The sequence below is a fragment of the Chiloscyllium punctatum genome, chromosome 3 (genome assembly GCF_047496795.1).
Source record: "Chiloscyllium punctatum isolate Juve2018m chromosome 3, sChiPun1.3, whole genome shotgun sequence".
NCBI classification, from domain to species: domain Eukaryota; kingdom Metazoa; phylum Chordata; class Chondrichthyes; order Orectolobiformes; family Hemiscylliidae; genus Chiloscyllium; species Chiloscyllium punctatum.
Window position 1 is genome coordinate 107506560 of NC_092741.1, and position 26794 is coordinate 107533353.

At 42.2% G+C, this 26794-nt stretch overlaps 1 protein-coding gene across 1 annotated transcript in view; it reads left to right on the plus strand.

Annotated features, from left to right (window-relative positions):
• lmbrd1 (LMBR1 domain containing 1) overlaps positions 1–26794 on the plus strand; it is a 297592-nt gene that overhangs the window by 180163 nt on the left and 90635 nt on the right. Inside the window, exons 8-9 of the mRNA XM_072558080.1 lie at positions 14395–14520; positions 17405–17557. Of these exons, the coding sequence (XP_072414181.1) occupies positions 14395–14520; positions 17405–17557 (279 nt within the window). The remainder of the gene's footprint in view (positions 1–14394; positions 14521–17404; positions 17558–26794) is intronic.

Consider the following 26794-nt stretch of genomic DNA (forward strand, 5'->3'; position numbering starts at 1 on the left):
TGGAGTTTGCACGTTCTCCCCGTGTCTGCGTGGGTTTCCTCCGGGTGCTCCGGTTTCCTCCCACAGTCCAAAGATGTGTGGTCAGGTAAATTGGCCATGCTAAATTGCCTGTAGTGTTAGGTAAGGGATAAATGTAGGGGTATGGGTGGGTTGCGCTTCGGCGGGTCGGTGTGGACTTGTTGGGCCGAAGGGCCTGTTTCCTCACTGTAAGTAATCTAATCTAATCTAATCTTAAAGGGTAAATTGGCCTTGAAGTCAGTGCAGTGTAGATTTGGACTCTTAAGTGTTAAACTGAAGAGATATTACACAGATTAGTGTCATATTCACTGGAATTAAGATGGTTAAAGAGAGATTTCATGAAACCTTTCAATATATTAAGAATAGTTGATAGTATAGATCTGTACTATTTGTGTCATTTAGAGAATGTAGGATGATGGAGCATAATCCAAGAATTGAACAAGACCTTTTTGAAGTGCATTTAGAAAACATCTCTACAGACAAAGGGTATTGAAGTTTGGCACTCTCTTTTGTAAACAACAATTAATATTAGATCAGTTAGTTTTAAGGATATTATTGCAAGTGTTTTGTTAAGCAGAAGTATTAAGTGATATAGGGCAAAGGCATGTATATATGAGTAGATCATGTAACAGCCATGGATGGTAAAAGACTCAAGGTGCTGAATGGCATATTCTTGTTCCTGCATTGATTATCACTATCAGCATCACAATCTAAGGACATAATCTGTGGTACTCATGGGTATTGCCACTGTTTCTTTTTCCTTGACTGGGCTTATTTAGTTTGCATTGATAGGGGAACAATCTCAAATTCAGTCTTAATGAGTAGAAGCTGTTGTCTGAACAGTGTAATTTATTGCATGGCAGCAATTAGGTATAAGATACACTAGTTAATTTGGGACTCTTGTGGCACAGTGATAAGATCCCTACCTCTGAGCCAGGAGACTGTGGTTTGACTCTCACCTGCTTCAGAAGTGTGTAATAATATCTCTGAGAAAGTTGGTTAAAAAATGTTTTCCTTACATATGGGCCCAGGTTTGAGTTCCACCTGCTCCAGATGTTTGTCACGGCATGTCTGAACAGTTAGCTAGCATTTAGCTAATTAAACATTGTTGTTAAGATTACTGGGAGACCAAGATGATTTGCCATTCCCCTTTCAAGAACCACAGCTATGTTTTCCATTTCCTCACCCAAGAGTTTTGTGATGGCATCACAGTGGATGGACCGTAATGCAGTCTCCAGCATTAACTCTTTCAGAACCATTACCTTACATAACAGAATCTTTTCCTCCCAAGAAGGGATATGGAAGATTCCATGAAGGGAAGATATTGGGCAGGTTGGTGTTGAAGTGGGAGATATACCACCATTTGCCACTACAGGGTGCACGTTCCAGGCAGAACGACCATCCCAGATTGACCAGCAACGTCAGCCAGGCAGAACGTTGCTTTCCTCGAAGTTGATCCTGGTGGAAGCTCATAGGTGATTTGATGCAGGGAGGGGTATGATATATCGTCTCCATGCACAAAAGCAGAAGATCCCTCCCTGTGGGTATATTGAGGGGGTGGAGTGAATACTGAGAAAGAAAGCAAAAGCTAGCCAACTTGTAATTGAAGTCACTGTCTCTGTGATTTACACTATGGCACATAAAAATGGTGTGATTATTATAAAAATATTTTTTAAATAATTCAGGTCAACTAATATTTAGAATTTCAAACATCTCTTGTCAGAATATAACTGATCTGGCTTTAATTTTTGCCAGTAGAAAGGATGTACTGCAACTAGTTTGGAAAAAGTTGCAAATGTGGTTCTGGCTTAAGCACAAAGTATTATATCAACTTAAACTCCACTTTTGTATTTTTGTTAAATATAGAAGATGGACTACTTCCACTTAATTAAAATTCTCCTACTTTAGTTTTTAAAAAATTAAAAATTATTTGTTGCACTTCTGCAGACAGAATATGTAGTTTACAAGCTCTATCAAAGCGATGATCACAGGATTGCGCCTCCCAAACGGCTATCTATGCATCTTATCTCTGATTCGTGTTTCTGTGCAGACCCTATTTTAGATTTCAGTTATTGAATAAAGTTAAGGAATAAAGTAAATGCACAATCAGTGTCACTTTCGGTTCCATCAGGACAACTTGACTCCAGACTTACATCTTGGACCAAATATGAAAACACCAGATTTGAATCGTTAACTCTTTCTCCCTCCACATATGTTGCCATACCTGCTGAGTTTCTCTAGCATTCCCTATGTTTGTTTCTTTTTTAGCGTCTGCAATATTTAGGTTTACTTGAATGAACAAAAGAGTTCAATTCCAGATCTGAGGGGAAAGTGACTGTTGTTGACATCAAAGTGGCATTGAATCACGTCTGGCATCAATGAAAACTAACAAAATTCAGGTCAGTAGGAATGGGTGGAAAAAGCTTGCAACTGCTTAGAGTCGTACCTAATATGTGAAGATGGTTGTAATTATTGAATGTCAATTATCTCAATCCTGGAATACGTGAGGTGTTTGCATAGTGGTATTATTACAAGCTTGGTAATTAAAAGGTCCAGGTTCATGCTCTGGGGACCTGGGTTCTGATCCCACTATGACAGCTGGTGGAATTTAAATTTTATTAAGTGAAAACTAATCTCTTTATAATTGTGATCGTGGTGCAGTTATCACTTATTGTAAAAACAAAATTCTTTTCAACACCTAACTACCCGCTGACCATCAGTTCAATGGCAACTAGGGATAGGCAACAAATTATGGCTTTGCCATCAACACTCAATCCCGCAAAGAAGTTTCAAAAAAATTACTGCAGAAGTTCATCAGCGCAGTCTGCTGAACCGAAACATCATCAGCTGCTGCATCAATGAGCTTCCCTTGATTAAATGCCAGATGTTAAGGCTTTGGCTAATGATTGCACACTTCAATTCTATTAACTGATCAGATAAGGATGGAATCTATGTCTGGAAGCAGCAAGGATTGGATTGATGAGTGGCAAGGAACATTTGTGTGACGTACTTGCCAGACATGAATATCTTCAACCAGAGAATCTTAACTCTCAACAAGTCAGTCCTCTTCATATTCAGTGACATTACTATGATTGAATCGCTCACCATTGTCCAGAAACTTAACCAGGCCAGCCATATAAATGTTGTGGCGATGAGAGAAGCTCCATAACGCCCCTCCGTATTCCTCAAAGACTTTCTCGTTGCTGACAAGTGTGAAATGTAACTAAATGCCTTCTAATTGTGAGTGCAGCTCGAAGAATACTCAAGAAGCTTGATACCTTCAGGGGAACATGGCCCATTTAATTAGTACCCCACCATCACTTGAAGTGTTTAGTCCCCCCAAACCTGTTGCACATGGCAGCAGTGGTGTATCATCTGCAGATGAGCTGTGGCAACTCACCAAACCTCATTCGATTCCACCTTCCAAACCTGCAACCTCTGCTACCTGGAAGAACAAGGACAGAGGATGGCTGAGCAAGTCTTGTTCTGCAAATGCTTCACCATTCTCACTTGAAAATAATTCATTCATCATCATGGAGTCAAAATCATGGAACTTAAACAATTAAATGCTCATTGATGCTACATCCTATGAATATGTTTTCATTCTCCATACTGGACAGCATCTAGTTATTTATTTGTGGGGATGATGTCTTAGTTTATTTTCAGGCAGCACTACAAGTTAATTACTTGAGGATTTTCCTCCTGCCATTGAATTGCTGGTTGCATAAGGGTATTTGGGGCTCGGCTTATTTAATCCACAAGTGAAAACATTCTGAACCTTTCGAAAGGCTAACACGGTTTTTTAATAAACTAGAACATAAAGTCAATTAAATTTAGAGTTTGCGAGCAAGCACGATAAACTTGTGATTTATTTGGTTGTGATGGATTCTATTTCAATGACGTCAGGTATTTTGGTAAGTATTGTACTAGATGTTTTCTGCATTATTTATTCAGTTCTCATGGTTTGCTGATCATGCACTTTTTGCAACTGCATCTTCCATATTCTCATTATGAAGATTTGATTTAGTTTCTAAAGATAATCTTTAAAATTTCTGACATTTTGCCTTACTTTACATCCCTTAGATACTTGGACACTGTATTGCAGATGCACTTGCTGTTTTTTAAACCATGGACTCATAATTTTTGTAAATTAATTTTACTTTTAACTTTAAAACCATTTACTGTTTGATAGTGGCATTTTGCTGACAGCAAGTATAGGACTATCTTTTGGGAAATCTTCACATAATTCAGGGCAAATTAGCCAGGTGAAAGAATAATTACTACTTTAACATATACTGCTTCAATTCAGAGCATGTATAAAGGTACACATTTTTAATCATTGCTATTTTACTCAGTGCAAATCGAGTGGAATGTGAACCTAAATTGTAATGTTCCTATTACACCATAGAAAAGTTGATGGCTTCATTTTTTAGCCTCTCTTTTCATCAGCTAACCTTTTCCGTCAGATGTTCTGATCTGAGTAAATATGTATATATTGGGAAGAATATGCTACTTTTTGAATTTGAATTACAGTACCTATCGTAACTGTTTTCTTTCCACAACCCTCACCAAACTTAAATTTCTCATTATTTTGAGGTTGTTGATTAAAATATGGCTGCAGTAACTTGTGGGGAGTAGGTGTAGAGGTAGAATATCAGTTTGCATAGGTTACCGTTTATCCGTAATCTGTGTAGGTTATTCTGCTATAATGTGTATTTTGTTAATGCAAATTTACTATAATGCGATTGATGAATTGGGGGACTCTGTTCCTATAGCGTAAACTTTTAAAGTGCATATTGGTTATAATGCAGTTTTGGCCCCATTAGTTTAAATGTTGCTGCTACTACATGATTTTCTTATAATGTGTTTCATGAAAATAGAACTATCAAGTGAGAGCAGAACTGACTGTATCTACAGCTTTTCCTCGGCTACATCGATAACTGTATCGGCGCTACCTCGTGCTCCCACAAGGAGGTTGAACAGTTCATCCACTTTACTAACGCCTTCCACCCCGACCTCAAATTTACCTGGACCGTCTCAGACTCCTCCCTCCCCTTACTAGACCTCTCCATTTCTATCTCGGACGACCGACTCAACACTGATGTTTATTATAAACCGACTAACTCACCACAGCTACCTGGATTACACCTCCTCCCACCCTGCCCACTGTAAAAACGCCATCCCATATTCCCAATTTCTTTGCCTCCTCTGCATCTGCTCCCAGGACGACCAGTTCCAAAACCGTACAACCCAGATGGCCGCCTTCTTCAAAGACCACAATTTCCCCTCAGACGTGGTTGACAATGCTCTCCACCGCATCTCCTCCACTTCCCACTCCTCCGCCCTTGAACCCCGCCCCTCCAATCGCTACCAAGACAGAACCCCTCTGGTCCTCACCTACCATCCCACCAACTTCCAGATACATCGTATCATCCTTCATCATTTCCGCCACCTCCAAACAGACCCCACCACCAAGGATATATTTCTCTCCCCTCCCCTATCAGCATTCCGGAAAGACCACTCCCTCCACGACTCCCTCATCAGGTCCACACCCCCCCCACCAACCCAACCTCCACTCCCGGCACCTTCCCCTGCAACCGCAAGAAATGCAAAACTTGCGCCCACATCTCCCCCCTCACTTCCCTCCAAGGCCCCAAGGGATCCTTCCATATCCGTCACAAATTTGCCTGCACCTCCACACACATCATTTACTGCATCCGCTGCACCCGATGTGGCTTCCTATAAATTGGGGAGATAGGCCGCCTACTTACGGAACGTTTCAGAGAACACCTCTGGGGCACCCGCACCAACCAACCTAACCACCCCGTGGCTGAAGACTTTAACTCCCCCTCCCACTCCGCCAGGGACATGCAGGTCCTTGGCCTCCTCCATCGCCAGACCATGGCAACACGACGCCTGCAGGAAGAGCGCCTCATCTTCTGCTTAGGAACCCTCCAACCACAAGGGATGAATGCAGATTTCTCCACCTTCCTCATTTTTCCACCCCCCACCTTATCTCAGTCCCAACCCTCGGACTCAGCACTGCCTGCTTGACCTGCAATCTTCTTCCCGACCTCTCCGCCCCAACCCCTCTCCGGCCTAGCATCCTCATTTTAACATCCTTCCACCTATCGCATTCCCAACGCCCCTCCCCCAAGTCCCTCGTCCCTACCTTTTAGCTTAGCCTGCTTGGCACACCCTCCTCATTCCTGAAGAAGGGCATATGCCCGAAACGTCGATTCTCCTGCTCCTTTGATGCTCCCTGACACGCTGCGCTTTTCCAGCAATACATTTTTCAGCTCTGATCTCCAGCATCTGCAGTCCTCACTTTTTCCCAGAACTGACTGTATGGCCAGTGCCTTAGTTTTGATATTAACTGAATAGCGCATTCAAGAAAGTCTCTTTTCAGTTGTACTGCACATGTTCATTGGGTATGAAGGATTGACGAACAGGAGGTTTAAGATTCTCCTTCAATTTAAATGTTTGGGGATAGAACCCTATTTTCAGGGGAAGACGATGAGGAAGTTGAGGAAGAAAGAGGCTAAATGAGCTGCCTCTACTTGTTGAAGCAAATTTCTGGAACATAGATTATATATATTCCCTACAGCGTGGAAACAGGCTCTTCAGCCCAACCAGTCCACACCCACCCTCCGAAGAGTAACCCACCCAGACCCATTTCCTTCTGACTAATGCACCTAACTCTTTGGGCAATTTACCATGGCCAATTCACATGACCTGCACATCTTTGGACTGTGGGAGGAAACCGGAGCACCAGGAGGAAACCCATGCAGACACGGAGAGAATGTGCAAACTCCACACAGAGAGTCGCCGGAGGCTGGAATCGAACCTGGGACCCTGGTGCTGAGAGGCAGCAGTGCTAACTACTGAGCCACCATGCCGCCCACCATAAACAAAGATAGATGATTTTGTGTGTGCATCCCTTTGGGAGTAGGTCGTTGTTAATCTTGGGCAGAGATGAATTGATACAGAAATGTATGGGTGAGCAACAAGTGGTTAGTGAAAGGGAATGTATGCACTAGTGAACTCCTGTGTGTTACAATGCTATTGTGAAGTGAGTCCTTTTTAAATAATGTTGCTGATTCTCAAATCCCATTGCTTGCCTTTGCAACAGTTGATAAATGACATGGATAGACATTTGACAAATAGCCATACTGGAGATTAATTATCATCACACAAGATTCAGTATGAGTTGTATTATTCTCTTGAAATGCATGAGCCTGTTTGAAGATGTTTTTTAGATTGTTGCATACTTGATTTAACAAGATTTTTTGAGGATAATTATAATTTTTAAGCATATGGCTCAAAAACAAGCTGTAATCTGATTAGTTTTTCCTTTCAATCTGACAGTCTGTTACACCATATTGTATAGCCAACCTTATTTCAATAACCAAAAGATGTCTTTGGGAAAATATGAGGTAATGGGAAGGTGATGGCCTTATGGTAGTATCGCTAGACTATTGATCCAGAAACCTAGCTAATATTCTGGCATCTAGATTCGAAAACTATAATGGCAGATGGTAAAGGTATAAAATTCAACATATCTGGAATTAAGAGTCTACTGATGACCATGACACCATTATCAATTGTCAGAAAGACCTCATCAAGCTCACTCATGTCATTCAGGGAAGGAAATCTGCCATTCTCACCTGGTTTGACTTACATGTGACTCTAGACCCACAACAATGTGGTTGACTCTCAACTGCCGTCTAAAATGGCCTAGCAAGCCACTCAGTTGTATCAGTTGTTACAAAGTCTCAAAAAATAAATGAAACGGTATGAACCACCAGGCATCAACCTAGGCACTAGAAACAACATAAGACGTAGGAACAGAAGTAGACCACCTCGCCCATCAAGCCTGTTCTGTCATTCAGTAAAATCATGGCTGATCTTTTCATGGACTCAGCTCCACTTACCCACCCACTCAACCATAACCTTTAATTCCTTTACTGTTCAAAAAGCTACCTTTGCCTTAAAAACCATTCAACAAGGTCGTCTTAACTGCTTTACTGGGCAGAGAATTCCACGGATTCACAATCATTTGGGTAAAGAAGTTCCTCCTCAACTCAGTCCTAAGGTTATGTCCCCTCATTCTAGTTTCACCTGTCCGTGAAAACAACCTCCTTCCTTTGAGCCTGTCCATTCCCTTCATAATTTTCTATGTTTCTATAAGACTCTTCTCCCTCCCCCAATCAATCTTCTAAATTCCAGTGAGTACAGTCCAGGTCTGCTCAATCTGTCTTCAAAAGGCAACCTTCCCATTTCTGGAATCAACGTAGTGAACCTCCTCTGCACCCCCTCGAGTGGTAGTATATCTTTTCTCAACTAAGGATACTAAAACTGTACACAGCACTCCAGTTGTCGTCCAATACAGCTGAAGTATTGCCTCCCCAGTTTTAAAAGCGCAGCAGGTCAGGCAGCATCCAAGGAGCAGGAGAATCGACGTTTCGGGCATAAGCCCTTCTTCAGGAATCTTCTTCCTGAAGAAGGGCTTGATCCCAAAATGTCAATTCTCCTGCTTCTTGGATGCTGCCTGACCTGCTGCGCTTTTCCAGCAATACATTTTCAGCTCTGATCTCCAGCATCTGCAGTCCTCACTTTCTCCCCAGTTTTAAACTCAATCCCTCTAGCAATGAAGGACAATATTCCATTTGCCTTCTTAATTACCTGCTGCACCTGTAAATCAAAAACCAACTTTTTGTGATTCATGCACAGGATGCTCCAGTTCCTCTGCACAGCAGCATGCTGCAACTTTTCACCATTTACATAATAGTCCATTTTGCTGTTATTCCTGCCACAATGGATGACATCACATTTACCAACATTGTACTCCATCTGCCAGACCCTTGTCCACTCACTTAACCTATCTATATCCCTCTGTATACTTTCAGTGTCCTCTGCACACTGCTTCCTTCTTTGACACACTATATTTGGTCCCCAGTTCTAAATTGTCTATTGTGGTCCCAATGCTGATCCTGGAGGCACACCACTAGCCACTGATCACTGAATCAGAAAAACACCCATTTATTCCCAACCGTTTACTTTCTGTTAGTTAATCAGTCTTCTTTCCATGCTAATACATTATCTGTTACGACATGCGCCTTTATCTTATGCAGCAGTCTTCTGTGTGTTACCTTGTTTAATGTCTTCTAGAGATCCTGATATATGACACCCACCAGTTCTTTATTGCTCACTAGGCTTGTAATGGCCTCAAATATTCCAATAAAATTTGTTAAACATGACCTGACTTTCATGAACAACAACAGAAACAACTGTTGACACTGAGAAGTCCTCCTTACTAATATCTGGGCGCTAGTGGATAATTGGGAGAGCCTTCTCGCAGACTAGTTAAGCAATGAATGACCCGACAGAGGAATCAATTCATACCAATGTACCAGACACAACCACCATCATCCCTGGATATATTCCAAGACTGGGAATCCATTAAGTGTTATGAGCAATCTGTAACCTCATGGCCCAGCATATCTCCCATTCAACCATTACCATCAAGCCAGGGAATCGATCCTGGTTCAGTGGAGTGTTTGGGAGGACATGCAAATATATCCTCAAGCCATACCAAAAAATAAGGTGTCAACTTGGTGAAAGTGCCAAACAGGATTACTTGCATGCCAAACTGCAAGTGATAGCCAGAGCTAAGTGATCCCACTACGAACAGAGCCTAGTGCTGTGACATCAAGAGATAAATTAACCAACTCACTAGAGGAGATCCCAAAATATCTGCACACAATGATGGAAGAGCCAACATATCAATGTAAAAGATAAGGTTAAAGCGTTTACAGCAATCTTCAGCGAGATGAATAAGTGTCAATTGGGTGATCTGTCTTGGCCCTCTCTAGTGGTCCCAACATCCCAGACACTAAATTTACCTACCTTGATTCACTCTACATGATATCAAGAAACGCTTGGGAGACACTGGCTATTGCAAAGTTTGTGTGCCCTGATGACATTCTGGCAATAATGGTGAAAACTTGTGCTCCAGAACTTGCTGCTCCCCTAGCCAACTGTTGCAGTACAGTTACAACCCTGGCGTCTATATGCCAATATGCAAAATTGCCCAAGTATGTCCTGTAAGCAAACAGCAGGACCAATCCCAACCATATATTACCATATCTGTCTGTTATTGATCATCAGTAAAGTGATGGAAAGTGTCATCAACAGTGCTATCAGAAGCTGCTCAATGACATCCAGTTTGGGTTCTGCCAGGGCCACTCAACTTCTTACCATATTACAGCTTTAGTTCAAACATGGACCAAAAAGCTGAGTTCCCATGGTGAGGTGAGAGAGACAGCCCTTGACACCAAGATCACATTCAACTGAGTGTGGCATCAAGGAACCCTAGCAGAACTGGAATCAATGAAGCCATGTCTGGTACATGGGCATATGGTTGTGGTTGTTGGAGGTCAGTCATCTTAGTTCCAGGGCAGTTCTTTAGAAGTTCCTCAGGGTCGTGTCTTAGGCTGAAGCACCTAAAGCTGCTCCATCAGTGGCCATCCTTCTATCATAAGGTCAGAAGTGGGGATGTTTGCTGGTGATTGCACACTGCTCAGCAGCATTCGTGACTTCAGATCTGGACAATATCCAGACTTGGACTGACAAGTGGCAAGTAATATTCGCGCAATACAAATGACCGTTTTCAACAAGAGACAATGTAACCCCCGCCTCTTGATATTCAATGGTGTTACCATCACTGAATCCCCCACTATCCACATCCTTGGGGTTACTGTTGACCAAAAATTCAGTTGGACTCACTATATAAGCACAGACACAAGAGCAGGTCAGGGGTTAGGAACACTGTGCTGAGTAACTCACCTCCTCACTCCCTAAAGCCTGTTCATCACCTACAAGGCACAAGGCAGGAGTGTGAGGGAATACTCTCCATTTGCCTGATTGGGTGCAGCTCCAACAACGCTCCAGAAGCTTGATGCCACCCAGGACAAAGTAACCTGCTTGATTGGTACCATATCCACAATCATCCACTCCCCTTCACCACTGCCACTCAGTAGCACCAATGTGTACTATCTAAAAGATGCACAACAGAAACTCACCAAGGATCCTTAGACAGCGCCTTCTGAATCAATGACGACTTCCATCAAGAAAGAAAAGGGCAGCAGGTACATGGGAACACCACCAACCTGTATGATCCCCTCCAAGCTATTCTCCTGACTTGGAAATATGGTGCCGTTCAAATGCTGTTGCTGAGTCAAAGTTCTGGAATTCACTTCCTCAGGGCATTGTGGGTCAATCTATAACGTGTACTGATGCAGTTCAAGAAAACAGCTCACCCCGCCAACCCGACACCATCCTAACTCCACCGTCCCAACTCTGGAACCCAGGAAAATATGTTTGAGCTTGCTAAGGTATTTCTACATGGCAGAGTCTGGCTGGGGATGAGGGTTTCAATGATGAAGAGTGCTGCAGAGGGGCTGTCCCTGCTTTTGAGGAGTGGTGTTGTGGCAGGGGTGCCATTGGGTTGGGATATCTGGTCAGCATGGATGGGTTGGACCGACGAGTCTGTTTCTGTGCTGTACATCTCTATGACTTGGCTCATTAAAGGAAAATACACCAATTGTGCGGAGGTTTTAAATAGCACTTACTTGATGCAAGTCCACAACTAGAGGGCATAGGTTTAATGCGAAAGGGGAAAGATTTAAATAGGACCAGAGGTTGATACGTATGTGGCTGCTAGAGGAAATGGTAGAGGTGAGTGCAATTACAACATTCAAAGGATGTTTGGATAGGCACATGGATAAGAAAGGTTTAGAGGGATGTGGGCCAAAAGCAGGCATTTGGGGCTAGTTTAGTTGAGGAAACCTGGTTGGCGTGGGTGAGTTGGACTGAAGATCTGTCAGATGCTTTAAGACTCTGACTTATAATGACTTTGGTGCAGGAGTATAAGATATTGTGTTATAGGTTATCTTTATTAACACATTCACCAGCTCACTATATTCATTAATACCGGGTTCCTGTTCATCCATTCATAAGCATTTACTAACCCGTTGCTTACTACAACACAGTTTCATTCATTTGCTAAACCGCGGATCTGTAATATGTTTTACTATCATAAGATGGTTTGATTAAAAAGGGTTGTTTTAAATTTGGTCTTTCAAACCCATTATTGCATTTTCACACCTTATAAGCCCTTGCTACAAGCAGTGTTTACCTCTGAATAAGTATAGAATATAGAATAATACCATCCTCGCCATCTTGTCTCCACGAAACATTATTATACTATTCAGCCCTTACCAAAGATCTCCTGGACCTGAATAGTTTACAGAACACCAAATAGTTTCCCCAATTAGCACTTACTTGTTAAATCCCTTTTAACTGGACCATTATCCCTTTAGGAAACTAACTGTCAAAATAGAGCTTTGGTGAAATTGCATGAATGAATGAAGCCCACACTGGCAAATAGTAAACAAATCTCACAACCCAGCTGCGATAATCAGTTTAATATACTTTATTTTTAAATTAAGTATAGGTACAGTTTCTAACTTATTTGGTTAAAAATCACACAACACCAGGTTATAGTCCAACAGGTTTATTTGGAAGCACGAGCTTTCAAAGGGTGACTTCCTCATCAGGTGGTCATGGAATAGGACCATAAGAGACAGAATTTATAGCAAAAGTTTGCATTTATAACAGAAGTTTTCAGCATGCGGCTGAAATATATTAAACAAACTTAGATTAAGTTTTTCATCTTTTAGAATTAAATCCCATATTAACATATCAACGAACTGAAACTAGCAAAACCATTCCAAAAAATGAAAATCTTAATCTGTTTCTTTAATATATTTCAGCTGCATGACACTGTAACCTTTTGCTATAAATGCTGTGTCTTATAGTCCTGCTCCACAACCACCTGATGAAGAAGCAGTGCTTTGAAAGCTAGTGCTTCCAAATAAACCCTGTTGGATTATAACATGGCGTTGTGTGATTTTAAACTTTGTCCACCCAAGTCCAACACCAGCTCCTCCAAACCATAACTAGTTAGAACATATTATTTTTACTCACATTTGCTAACTTAAAAGACAAAAGGAACTAACACGTCTTAATTACGTAAACAGACTAGACAGACACTCTTAATCCCGTCAGAAGTAACAGCCAACACTTAGCACATGTTTTAACCCATCTCCTGTTTCCCAGGACAGAAGCCTTTCACAACTTTGTGTACTGTAGATGAAACAATGTAACACCATAGTAATGGAATTTTAATATATATAAGAACTGGATGAAGGAGCTCTTGTAAGAATTGTATTTTGGGATTCTATTGCCACCTCGAACTTGTAATGCGGTTGCTGAATGAAAGACTGGATTAGTGGTGCTGGAAGAGCACAGCAGTTCAGGCAGCATCCAACGAGCAGCGAAATCGACATTTCGGGCAAAAAGCCCTTCAGGAATAAATCTGCAGTAATTGTTTTTACCTTGCTGAATGAAAGAGTCTATTCTTGTCACTCTCAGATTTCGGTTGTTATTTGAATACAATCCCACAGGAGTGATATCAGCCACTGAGAAAGTCCCAGTTCTAACAGAAATATGATATCTGTACTTGGCTGACCACTCCACTTCACCTCTTCTTCCCTTTGATGAGCCATAAAATCCAGTGAAAGAGAATAATCCCTTCCTACAATTCATATGGCAATTAACTTGTTCCTCAGGATGGAAAAAAATGTATTTATTTTTAGGACTTCTTGTGACCATCAGATGTCACAAAGCCCTTTGCAGTATTGTTTTAATACAGGATATGCAGAAGCTGATATGGACTCAGCAAACCTCCACATGTGATACTATATTTTTGTGATGTATATTGAGGAATAAATATTGGCCAAGACCCCGGCATGCATCTGAGGTATCTGAGCTGCATACTGATGGTGGTTGCAGAATTAACTTACGATACTGGAAGTCACTGTCGCATGTGGAAGTCTGTACAGAAGGTAAACAACAGGAATGCTGTTCCATGCAGTTGTTCAAAATAATGCTGTGGGCTGTTTTTCACTCACCAATTATAGTGTAATCTAATGTTTTATCTGAATGACTGAACCTATGACAAAACAGCACATATATAGTTTACCACATGCTGGGAAGTTGATGCTCCACATCCATCTCCCCTTTGCTTCCAGTATCCTCCACTTCCTCATCCCTAGTTTGTTAACATCAACAGTGCATGCAGATCCTTCCTGAAATCTGTCATGGCCAGTTATCATCATGAGACATTGCAGGAGCCATTTTGCCATTCTGGATGATCACTCGAAAATGAATTTATCATTATGCGTATTTACTTTCAGCATTGGTCAACCTTTTTGGGTTTTGAGTGCTCACTTTGTATATTTTTTCTTCAAGGCTTATGGAATGTCTGCATTGCCATTAAACTTGATAAGAGGTACAAGGAGCGTGGTTTATGAAAGACTTCAGAATACTGAAGACCTTGAAGAAGTGGAACAGCAAGTGGAAAAGATTAAATCCAAGGTTTGGGTAAAAGCATTCATGTCAGTATGCATTATGTTTCAAGATCTTTTAACGATTTTCAAAAGAAAGGATGCGTTGATTCTGAATGTATTTTACTCGTTTTCTAAAGTTCACTGGGATCCTGATGATTAAAAACTAATGATTTAATCTTTGATAAAGGTTCTCCAAAGTTTGCAAATATTTTGGCATTATAATCATAGCACTGCATTAGCGATCAAAAGATTGTGAATTTTAAACCCATCAAAGCACACTGAAAAAGTAAATTGACTTGGTCGAAGCAAGTACACTTAGAACATTTAAAAAACATTTGGACAAGTATATGAATAGGAAATGTTTTGAGGGATATGGGCAAATGGGAATGGTTTACTTTGATTAACCTGGTCAGCATGGACAAGTTAGACCAAAGGGTCAGCTTCCATGCTGAATGACTAGGTTATGTTCATAGAGTCATACAATCATTTGTAGGCTGACACAAGTAAAGGAGCTCGAAAGCTGCTGTTACATTTAATTTCCAAATGCTTTCCTAATGATTTTCTACAAGGAGTTTTCTACCTACTCCAATCATCCACTGTATTTTTGACTTGGTGCTCTCAGAGAAGCCAGTAAAATATTAACAAGTCAGAGTCACCCAGATCTCTCGTTTTTTGTTAATTTGAAAGAATCAAACATAGTAATTTTGATAGGTGGATAGGGGCATTGAAAATAGATCAAACATACAATGCTGTCAGAATGGCTGTTGTTTTGGAGGAGTTCAAAGAATTCACTTTCTCACCGGGAGCAGCATGATGGCTCAGTGGTTAGCACTGCTGCCTCACAGTGCCAGGGATCCATCTTCAATTCCAGCCTCGGGTGACTGTCTGTGTGGAGTTTACACATTCTCCCTGTGTGGGTTTCCTCTGGGTGTTCCAGTTTCATCCTGCAGTCCAATTATATGTAGATTAGGTGGATTGACCATGCCAAGTTGCCTGGAGTGTCCAGGGATGTGTAGGTTAGTTGGATTAGCCATGCAGGGTTACAGGGATAGGGTAGGGAGGTGGTTTTGGTAGGATGCTCTTCAGAGGGTCAGTGTGGTTAGGATGGGCTAAATGGCCTACTTCCACACTGTAGGGAATGCTATGATCTTGGTTAGTAATACACACTCATTGTCTTGTGCAGGCTCTAGTTGGGTTTAGATTATAAACAGAGGAAATTTCAGTCAGTACATGTCAGACTCAGGCAATCAGGTACAGTAAATGCTGTAAAGTCTCATTTTTCCAAGGCAAAATTGTGAAGGCAATCCTGGCCAAGGTTAGAAGTAAGAAACAGATTGGTAACTAGGAGTTACTCAGTTAAGATCAAGTTAGCCAAAGTTTTGAAATAAAACACAACAGAAGTCGTCACCCATCATTTTTAAAATTTTAGTATTCCAGAAATTCTCAACCAAGTTTGTAGAGGATTTCCTCAAGGTAGTTTTAATTATTCAACTGATGAAAATATGTGGTTACACAGAAAATCATAAAGTATTTTCAAGTATTTCTGGAGAATACCTGCATTATTTTTTCCAAATCATATAACTAGTGATCTTTTGCAAATCTTTCAATAAAACATGAAAGGGTTCAGAAAAGATTAACAAGGATATTGCCAGAGTTGGAGGATTTGAGTTATAGGGAGAGGTTGAATAGGGTAGAGTTGTTTTCCCTGGAGTGTCGGAGGCTGTGGAGTGACCTTATAGAGGGTTATAAAATCATGAGGGGCATGAATAGGATAAATAGACAAAGTCTTTTCCCTAAGGTGGAGGAGTCCAGAACATAGGTTTAGGGTGAGAGGGGGGAAAGATATAAAAGAGACCTAAGGGGGACCTCTTCCATACAGAGGGTGATACGTGTATGAAATGAGCTGCCAGAGGAAATGGTGGAGGCTGGTACAATTGCAACATTCAAAAGGCATCTGGATGTATATATGAATAGGAAGAGTTTGGAGGGATATAGTAGGATGGCAAGTGGGACTAGATTAGGTTGGGATATCTGGTTGGCAAGAGAAAGTTGGACTGAAGGGTCTGTTTCTGTGCTGTACATCTCTATGACTCTAAAACATTACATTTCGTTAGAATCTACGCAGGAGCATTATGAAGCAAAATATGAAATAGTGCCAATTGAATTAATAGACCAGATAATAAAAAGCTTGGTCAAAGATGTAAGCTTTAACAAGTGTCGTAAAGGAAGAAAACAATATGGAGAAGTGTTGGGAGTGCATTCCAGAGCTTGGAGCCTTGGCAGCTGAAAGCATAGTCATAATGTTGGAGTGATCAAAATCAAGAGTGATCAAGAGGCTGGATTTAGAGGATCATAAGAATTCCAGAGGGTTGTGGGACTGCAGGACAGTAGAGGTAAGATCGAAAAGGTCATGGAGATATTTACTAATGTAGTACAGTAAACACAGGATGGTGGGTGAACAGGACTTAGCATGAGTTAGGAGATAGGGTATTAGAGTTTTAGGTGGTCGTGTTTACAGAGGGTATAACAGTAGATGTTAGTCAGGAGGTATGATTGAGGGTTATAGCAGCAATCTTAGAAAGATGAGAATAGGCAGGTTTCATACAGGGATGGTGTGAGGAATTTGGTAGCTCGTCTTGGGTGTCAGATATGACTCCAAGTACTAAAGCAATTTGGATCTGAATCAAACAGCTGCCAAGGAGAGAAAGGAATTCATGACAAGGGGGTGGGGTTTGTAGTAGGTGTTGAAGACAATGGCTTCACTCTTCCCAATACTCCCAAAGCCAAATTGGATTGTGTGAAAGTCAGCACATTCTAATATCCAAATTGTATGCTTGCTTGAATATTTATTTACATCAGAGAATTAGATTACTTGAACTGTGCCTTATAATGCTCATTGAATTTTCTAACAGTGTGTGGATGGCCGCCCACTTTCCACAGGGGACCGGAAAGCATTACAGAAGCTGCAGGAAAAGTTGCGGACACTTAGAAGAAGAGACAGACACCTGGAAACTGCAGAGAGAAGTTGTTGGTTGAAGTTTTGCTGTGCTCTACGACCCCTTAAGGTGCATTTGGCAGTACACATTACAAATGACTTATTGTAGACACTTTTGTGCATAAAGGTCTGATGTCCAAAAACTAATGTCCTTAGGATCAAAACCTATGCCAGAATTCGAACTTTTCCAAATTTTGCACATGGGACTTGAAAGGGCTGGAAAAGTTGCAGAAGAACGTCCTGCTATTGTTCTCTTTTTCAGAAGCAATCCTTGTCCCTGTCAACTAGTGGAGTGGGCAGCTTTTCATCTACAGAATAGATCAGGCTGTGGGTGGAGAGACATCTTAAAGTCTTGGTTTGTGTGTATGCACAATACTTGCTGATTCCATTCTTTAAGATCAGCCTGAAACTGGCTATGTTTATAAAATCAAAATATTTGACTAAATATTGTGATGACACAGGGTTAACCCTTATGCTAATTAAACCAAACACACAATGCTTTAGTGGTTAGCACTGCTGCCTCACAGTGCCAGGGACCCAGGTTCAATTTCTGACTTGGGTGACTGTCTGAGATTACATCTTCAAGTTGTTCAGTCACATGACACTGTTTCTTAAAGGTACAGTACACGCCTTCAACTTCATAATACTATTAAAAATGTCCAATCTTTGGACGGCTACAGTTTGAATTATGTACCTGAACTTTGCATAACTCTTGAATATAATTTCAGTAGATGGATATTTTTCTGACTTTGAGCATGGCTTACAACATCGTGGACAAAATTGGAATTTCTAATGATCATTTGACTCCAGCATCTTCTTTCTGGATTAGTAGTGCTGGAAGAGCACAGCAGTTCAGGCAGCATCCAAAGAGCAGCGAAATCGACATTTCAGACAAAAGCTCTTCATCAGGAATAAAGGCAGTAAGCTTGAAGCGTGGAGAGATAAGCTAGAGGAGGGTGGGGGGTGGTGAGAAAGTAGCATAGAGTACAATGGGGATGTGGGGGAGGGGATGAAGGTGATAGGTCAGGGAGGAGAGAGTGGAGTGGATAGGTGGAAAAGAAGATAGGCAGGTAGGACAATTCCGGACAAGTCATGGGGACAGTGCTGAGCTGGAAGTTTGGAACTAGGGTGAGCTGGGGGAAGGGGAAATGAGGAAACTGTTGAAGTCCACATTGATGCCCTGGGGTTGAAGTGTTCCGAGGGGGAAGATGAGGCATTCTTCCTCCAGGCATCTGGTGGTGAGGGAGCAGCGGTGAAGGAGGCCCAGGACCTCCATGTCCTCGGCAGAGTGCGAGGGGGAGTTGAAATGTTGGGTCACGGGGTGGTGTGACTGATTGGTGTGGGTGACCCGGAGATGTTCCCTAAAGCGCTCTGTTAGGAGGCGCCCAGTCTCCCCAATGTAGAGCAGACTGCATCGGGAGCAACGGATACAATAAATAATATTAGTGGATGTGCAAGTAAAACTTTGGATGTGGAAGGCTCCTTTAGGGCCTTGGATAGAGGTGAGGGAGGAGGTGTGGGCGCAGGTTTTACAGTTCCTGCGGTGGCAGGGGAAAGTGCCAGGATGGGAGGGTGGGTTGTGGGGGGGGCGTGGACCTGACCAGGTAGTCACGGAGGGAATGGTCTTTGCGGAAGGCGGAAAGGGGTGGGGAGGGAAATATATCTCTGGTGGTGGGGTCTTTTTGGAGGTGGCGAAAATGTCGACCGATGATTTGGTTTATGCGAAGGTTGGTAGGGTGGAAGGTGAGCACCAGGGGCGTTCTGTCCTTGTTACGGTTGGGGGGTGGGGTCTGAGGGCGGAGGTGCGGGATGTGGACGAGATGCGTTGGAGGGCATCTTTAACCACTTTGGAAGGGAAATTGCGGTCTCTAAAGAAGGAGGCCATCTGGTGTGTTCTGTGGTGGAACTGGTCCTCCTGGGAGCAGATACGGCGGAGGCGGAGGAATTGGGAATACGGGATGGCATTTTTGCAAGAGGTAGTGTGGGAAGAGGTATAATCCAAGTAGCTGTGGGAGTCGGTGGGTTTGTAAAAAATGTCAGTGTCAAGTCGGTCGTCATTAATGGAGATGGAGATGTCCAGGAAGGGGAGGGAGGTGTTAGAGATGGTCCAGGTAAGTTTAAGGTCAGGGTGGATTGTGTTGGTGAAGTTAATGAATTGCTCAACCTCCTTGCGGGAGCACGAGGTGGCGCCAATGCAGTCATCAATGTAGCGGAGGAAGAGGTGGGGAGTGGTGCCGGTGTAATTACGGAAGATCAACTGCTCTACGTAGCCAACAAAGAGACAGGCATAGCTGGTGCCCATACGTGTGCCCATGGCTACGCCTTTGGTCTGGAGGAAGTGGGAGGATTCAAAGGAGAAATTGTTAAGGGCGAGGACCAGTTCAGCCAAATGAATGAGTGTGTCGGTGGAAGGGTACTGTTGGGGTCGTCTGGAGAGGAAAAAACGGAGGGCTTGGAGGCCCTGGTCATGGCGGATGGAGGTGTAGAGGGATTAGATATCCATAGTGAAGATGAGGCGTTGGGGGCCAGGGAAACGGAAGTCTTGGAGGAGGTGGAGGGCGTGGGTGGTGTCTCGAATGTATGTGGGGCGTTCCTGGACTAGGGGGGATAGGACAGTGTCGAGGTAAGTAGAGATGAGTTCAGTGGGCCAGGAGCATGCTGAGACCACGGGTCAGCCAGGGTGGTCAGGCCTGTGGATCTTGGGAAGGAGGTAGAACCGGGCAGTGTGGGGTTCCCGGACCATGAGGTTGGAAGCTGTGGGTGGGAGATCTCCTGAGGTGATGAGGTTCTGTATGGTCTGGGAGATGATGGTTTGGGGATGGGGTCCCTCGACCATGACCCTCCATCCGCCATGCCTGGAGGAAGAACGCCGCATCTTCCCCCTCGGAACACTTCAATCCCAGGGCATCAATGTGGACTTCAACAGTTTCCTCATTTCCCCTTCCCCCACCTCACCCTAGTTCCAAACTTCCAGCTCAGCACTGTCCCCATGACTTTTCCGGACTTGTCCTACCTGCCTATCTTCTTTTCCACCTATCCACTCCACCTTCTCCTCCCTGACCTATCACCTTCATCCCCTCCCCCACATCCCCATTGTACTCTATGCTACTTTCTCCCCACCCCCACCCTCCTGTAGCTTATCTCTCCACGCTTCAGGCTCACTTTATTCCTGATGAAGGGCTTTTGCCCGAAATGTCGATTTCGCTGCTCTTTGGATGCTGCCTGAACTGCTGTGCTCTTCCAGCACCACCAATCCAGAATCTGGTTTCCAGCATCTGCAGTCATTGTTTTTACCTCCAGCATCTTCTTGTCTGATATTAAATACCATGCCCAGAATGTCTTAGTTTGTGTGATATCTAAACATCATGCCCAGAATGATACTTAAACAAAATAGTCCTCCAATAATGGATTTTAAAAGAACAGACTCATCAGTATTCAGAATTCTGGACACGTTTCCATTAGTAGCAAGGGGGACAAAGTAGTGTAAAATCTGTCACAGATGTGCAGTGAAGGCAGTGTGGCAGAGTGGAGACCTTTTTTTGTTTTAAAGTCCAAGTAGTTCACTCAGTGTTCGGTGGTCAAACAGATGGCTCAATTTTGAGCATTTGAAAATATACTTCCAGAGGTCAAGGTTCTTCTCAGAAAATGTTATCGGTTTAGTTTCTCCCCCTGTCAGAATTTGGCTGGAGAGTTGGAGCATGAAATCCATTCAGTAATTGAAACATTTGTGTTGTAGTAGAAGGCTATAAATAATTTCAGATACATACAACAATGTTTTGTTTAGTTTTTAATCAGCTGTTTTTATTGCTGGTGGGAATGGTTCGGAGGAACGCAAGGACCAATATAAATCAGACGCAAATTGTGCAGAGCTCCTATCGATGTTTTTCTGATTCAGATTTTCAAGGAAGTGGCATGAATTGATTCTGTCCCACTGCCCAAGCAAGAGAGTACGTGGATGCTTTGATTTGATCTGTTACTATCACGTACTGAGCTACAGTGAAAAATGTTGTCCTTCCTGAAGAAGATCTAGATCCGAAACTTCACTTCCCCACCTCCTGATGCTGCCTGGCTTGCTGTGTTCTTCCAGCCTCCTACTAGTCTACTTTGGATTCCAGCATCTGCAGTTTTTTTATCTGTGTGTGCTTTACAGGCAGATGGAACTATACAAGTACATCAGGCTAACAGAACAGAGTGCAGGATGCAGTGTTAGAACTGCCTACAGGTTGCAGAGAAAGATCAATATTAATATTTAAGAAGTCCATCTACAAATCTGATAACAGCACGGGAGAAGCTGTTCTTGAATCTCTTTGGACGTGTATTGAAACTTTTATATCTTCAGCCTGAGGGAAGAGACTGAAAGAGAGTATAACCGGGATGGGAGGGATCTTTGATTATATTGGTTGCTTTCCTGACGCAGTGGTAAGTATAGATGAAATTAGTGGATGGGAGATTGGTTTGCATGATGGGCTGGCTATATTCATAACTCTCTATAGTTTTTTTTTGTAGTCTCGGGAAGAGCTGTTGCCATATCATGATGTGATGCATCTAGATAGGATGCTTTCTGTGGTGCATTTTTAAAAGTTTGTAAGCATCTTTATGAACATACAGGATTTCCTGTGCCTCCTGAGGAAGTAGAGGCATGTTGTGCTTTCTTGACTGTAGTATCAACGTGGGTAGATGAGGACATATTGTTGGTGATCATCACTCCCACGAGCTTGACATTCTTGACTGTCACCATTGATGCAGAGAGGAGCATGCCCTCCAATCCGCTTCCTGAAGTCAATGACCAACTCCGTCATTTTGCTGATATTGATGGAGAAATTGTTGTCTTTACACCATGCCGCTAAGCGCACCATCTCCTTCCTTTACTCTGTCTTGTCATTGTTTAAGATCTGACCTACAGCAATGGTGTCGTCAGCAAATTTGTGAATGGGGTTGATGTGGAATGTGGCCACATCAGCTGTACTGTTTGTATAAGGTGGCTTGCACAGCCTTGTGGGGCACCGGTATTGAGGATTATTGTGGAGGAGGTGTTGCCTATCTTTACTGACTGCAGTTTGTTGGTCAGGAAGTTGAGAATTCAGTTACAGAGGGGTAAAGTGGTGACCTAGGTCGCAGAGATTGGAGATGAATTTATTTGGAATTATAATGTTAAAGGCGGAGCTGTAGTCAATAAGTAGGAACCTGATATAGGTATCCTTTTTGTCCGAATGTTCCAGGGAGATGATGTCTGCTGTGGACCTGTTGCTTTGATAGGCAAATTGCAACGGATCAAGGCAGTAGGGGAGGTTGGAGTTGAGATGACCCATGACCGCCCGTCCAGGCAGGGAGGTTGGAGTTGGCGTGAGCCATGACTGCCCTCCCAAGGCAGGGGGGTTTAAGTTGATGTGAGCCGTGACCACCCTTCCAAGGCACTTATTATAGATGTCAGAGCTTTCAGGCAATAGTCATTGAGATTACTACAGGGTTTTTCTTTGGCACTGGAATAATAGAGGTCTTCTTGAAGCAGGTGAGGACTTCAGATAGTGGAAAAGAGAGATCGAAGATTTCTGCGATTAGTCCCACCAGCTAGTCTGCGCAGAATCTGAGTGCATGGCTGGAAACTCCATCCAGGCTGCTCTCTTCCTGTGGGTTCACCGTTAGGAAGACTGATCTAGGGATTGCTGCAATGACCAATAGTACAGTGCATCTGAGTCTTTTGGGACAGATGACGCGGATTCACTGCCCTTCAATTCAAATTGAGTGTAGAATGCATTGAGCTCATCGGTTATGTCGTTTTGCTCGTGATTCTTTTCGACTTAGCCTTTTAGCCTGTTATATCGCGTAAGTCTTGTCACAGACAATGGGTGTCCATATGGTTAATCAGGGTCTCGAGCTTAGATTGATATTGCTTCTTGGGGTCCATGATGGCCTTGTAAAGGTTGTACTGGATTTTCTGTCAAGGTCACCCGACTTGGACATCTCAGACCTGAACTTGAGCAAGGAGTGAATCTTCCAGTTCAGCCATAGTTTCCGTCTGAGGAATGTTTGGATTGATTTCTTCGGCACAGTGGCATCTACACACTCACGAGTGAAGTCTGTAACAGTAGTGGCATACATTTTTAGGTTGGCCACTGAGTTCTTGAATATGGAGCAGTCTACTGACTATAAGCAGTCCCATAGAAGACCTTCTGTTTCCTCAGTAGCCCAAAACTGCACTACTTTCTGTACTGGGTCTGCACACTTCAGTTTCTGTGTTTCTGGAAGGAGAACCACAGCGTTGTGACCTGATCCTCCAAACTGTGATTGGGGAATGGAGCAGTAGTTTTCTTTGATTGTGTAGCAATGATTAAGGTTGTTCAGACCTGCTGGGACAGGAGATGTGTTGATGATATTTTGTAACACATTCTTGGGGGATTGAAGTCACCAGCTACAATGAAAAAGAGAATTCCTTTTCAAGCCTGTTTGTAGCGTTGTATAATTCAACAGGTGCATTCTTCACTTCTGTATGGGGTGCAATGTAGACTGCTGTCAGGATAACAGAGGTGTATTCAGGAGGCAGGTAGTGTGGTCGGCATTTCAGTGTTAAAGGATCCAAGGAGCAGTGACTCGCTGGGGTTACCACATCTGAGTACCAGGAGGTTTTGATTAGGAAGCAGTCCCTTCCACCCCTTGCCTTACCCAAGACTGCCAAGCAGTCCATTTGGTGAACTGAGAAAAGGCACAGTCGAGTGTAGCAGGGGGTGAGCCAGGTGTCTGTGAAACAGAGCATACGAGTTTATCAATTCTGTTTGGAAGGTGAGTCTAACTTGTTTTCAGTGACTTGGATGTTTGTGAGAAATATGCTGGAGAGGAGTGATTTGAAATTGTTGACTTTCTGTCTCACTTGAAGTCCAGCACATCTCCTACATTTCCTGGGTAGGTGGCTGCTCCGAGTAAACCTTGGGCATCAGTGAGGGAAATCTGCTGCTGCAGAAGGTAAGTGAGTGCATCTGATAGGGTCCTGGGCACCAGTTGCGGCATTGACCATTCTGGGCATATCTTGTGGTCAAACTAATTGAGCCTCCTCATTGCCAGGTCTTGTTGCCGTGCCAGTAAGGCCTTGGCTCCGGGTTTCCATGAGCTCAAGGAAGTTGGGCCTGCACGAGGCCAGAAGTCTTTGAACTCTCTGGACTTGCAGTTCCAGCGTGGGCAAGTTAAGTGGGTACTTTTGATGGCGCTCTGGGCACCACATAGCATTAAGGAGAAATAATGGGTTATCTCAAGTTCCACTTACCTACAGGCAGGTGTACAAATAGAAAGCTTATATGAAACGTATATTAATACCTGAAAGATTTATGAGTTTAAGATCATTTTTAACCAGAATTTACTTCAACTGTGCCATGAGTTCTGGCACGTTGGTTCAGAAATACATAAATTGGGAGGTTGGTTTATTAAGGTACTGTTTTTGAAATCTGGTTCATTATTTTAGCTAGAATTGTTGAATGTTACTTATTTTTGTTTTCATCTGAATACCTTATGTTTCTAATAATAATTTTTACATGCATATAATATGGTTTATGTATTTAGAGAACTTTAAATCTTTTATCAGATGTGGATGTTGATGACTAAAATCAACATTTATTGCCTATCCATACTACTTTATGAGAACATGGTGGTGGTCTGCCTCCTTGAACCACTGCAGTTGTGTATTGTATATGCATCCAAGGAAAGAGTTCTATGATTTTAACACTGCGATAGTGAAAGAACAGCAATATAACTCATATGGTGCATGGCTTGGAGAGGAACTTGCAAGTGGCTGTGTTCCAATGCTCTGCTGCCCTTGTCATTCTATCTATATTATCTTTATTTTATGTGTAGGTGGGTGCATGTAAGTCAGTCTTTTCATGCATATAAGAGCACGGTTTAACAGATCCGTGGCACTCATTGCACTGGGTGATATCACTCCATTGTCGAAGTGAAATTGATATTGAGGCTCCATGATAAAGTAACAAGGAAAGGATTATTTTAAAGTTTATTTCAATAGATTAATAAGTCATGTGGATCATTTACTATACATACATCATATTGTAAAGAAAAAGCATACCACGTAGGCATAATTGATTAATAAAAATTGACAAAGTTGCCTTACAGGCTAATTAGTTGTATTCTGACAACATTGTTTTAATGTCATTAAATATTGCCTGTCAGTAAGTGCAGCCTGCTCTTAATTTCATCTTCTTTAAAGCAAATAATTTGGAATTTCTAATGCAAAAATCACTGTATTACGTGGGTTATGATCTGCAGTATTTTATTTCCTCTTCAGTAACTGTCATGCTTTGTTCTTTCCTGCTGAGTGCACATCCAAGTGGTTGTAAAATGAATAGCTTTGCTTTGTTAAAAATGGCATTTATTACAGCACCATTGGTTTCCTAGTAATTCAGATAATCAATTTAGGGACCTAGAAACATATCTTGAATCCTTCCATTCTGATAAACATTCCAAGCAACATAATTTCTTTCATATTGTAACCATTTCTACTGAGTTGTGGCTGTATACTCTTAGAAAATAAATTATTGCTGTTGGAAGCAACTAATATTCAATTTATGTATATATATTGGATCATAATTGTCACATCTTTAAAACAGAAAGCTAGGAGTTTTAACTCTAACTGTGCTGCTGTAAGATTAATTAATTGACTACTAAATGCCCTTTTTTGTACAAATGCTTGAGGTATTACTTTCCAAAGAATGTTTTTATAAGGGTATTTGAAAAATAATAACTTTTAAAACTCAGTGGCTTCGTATACATTGTTGCAAGATTGATGTCAAGCAACATGGAAAATGTTTTAAACTTAGACAAAGCACCATTTCTAATCATTTAAAGATGGATTAATTAATCACGAGAAAAAATTTGTGACAGATATATACTTTTATGTTTTCGGACATGACAAATGTTTTCTGGCATGACAAACGTTTTATGAAGATCAAAATGCAAACAAGAAGGATTGATCTGGTTACTTAGACTTTGCTATTGAGATAAGCACCTTAATAAACCAACTTCCCAATTTATTTATCTCTGCACTATGGCGCCAGATCTCATGGCACAGTTCAAGTAAATTCTGGTTGAGAATGAACCTTTCAAGTATCAATATATGTTTCATATAAGCTTTCTACTTGTTCACCTGCCTGTGGGTAAATGTTTTGAGATAATGCATTAAACTTTTAGTGTGTGCTGGTAAGTAGTGTGATTGGTGAAACTTTTTTTCTCATTTATCTGTTATTTGATATTATAGTTGGATTAAGTTAAGCTTAAAGGTAAAAATGGCAGGCGATGCCAGACATGTGTT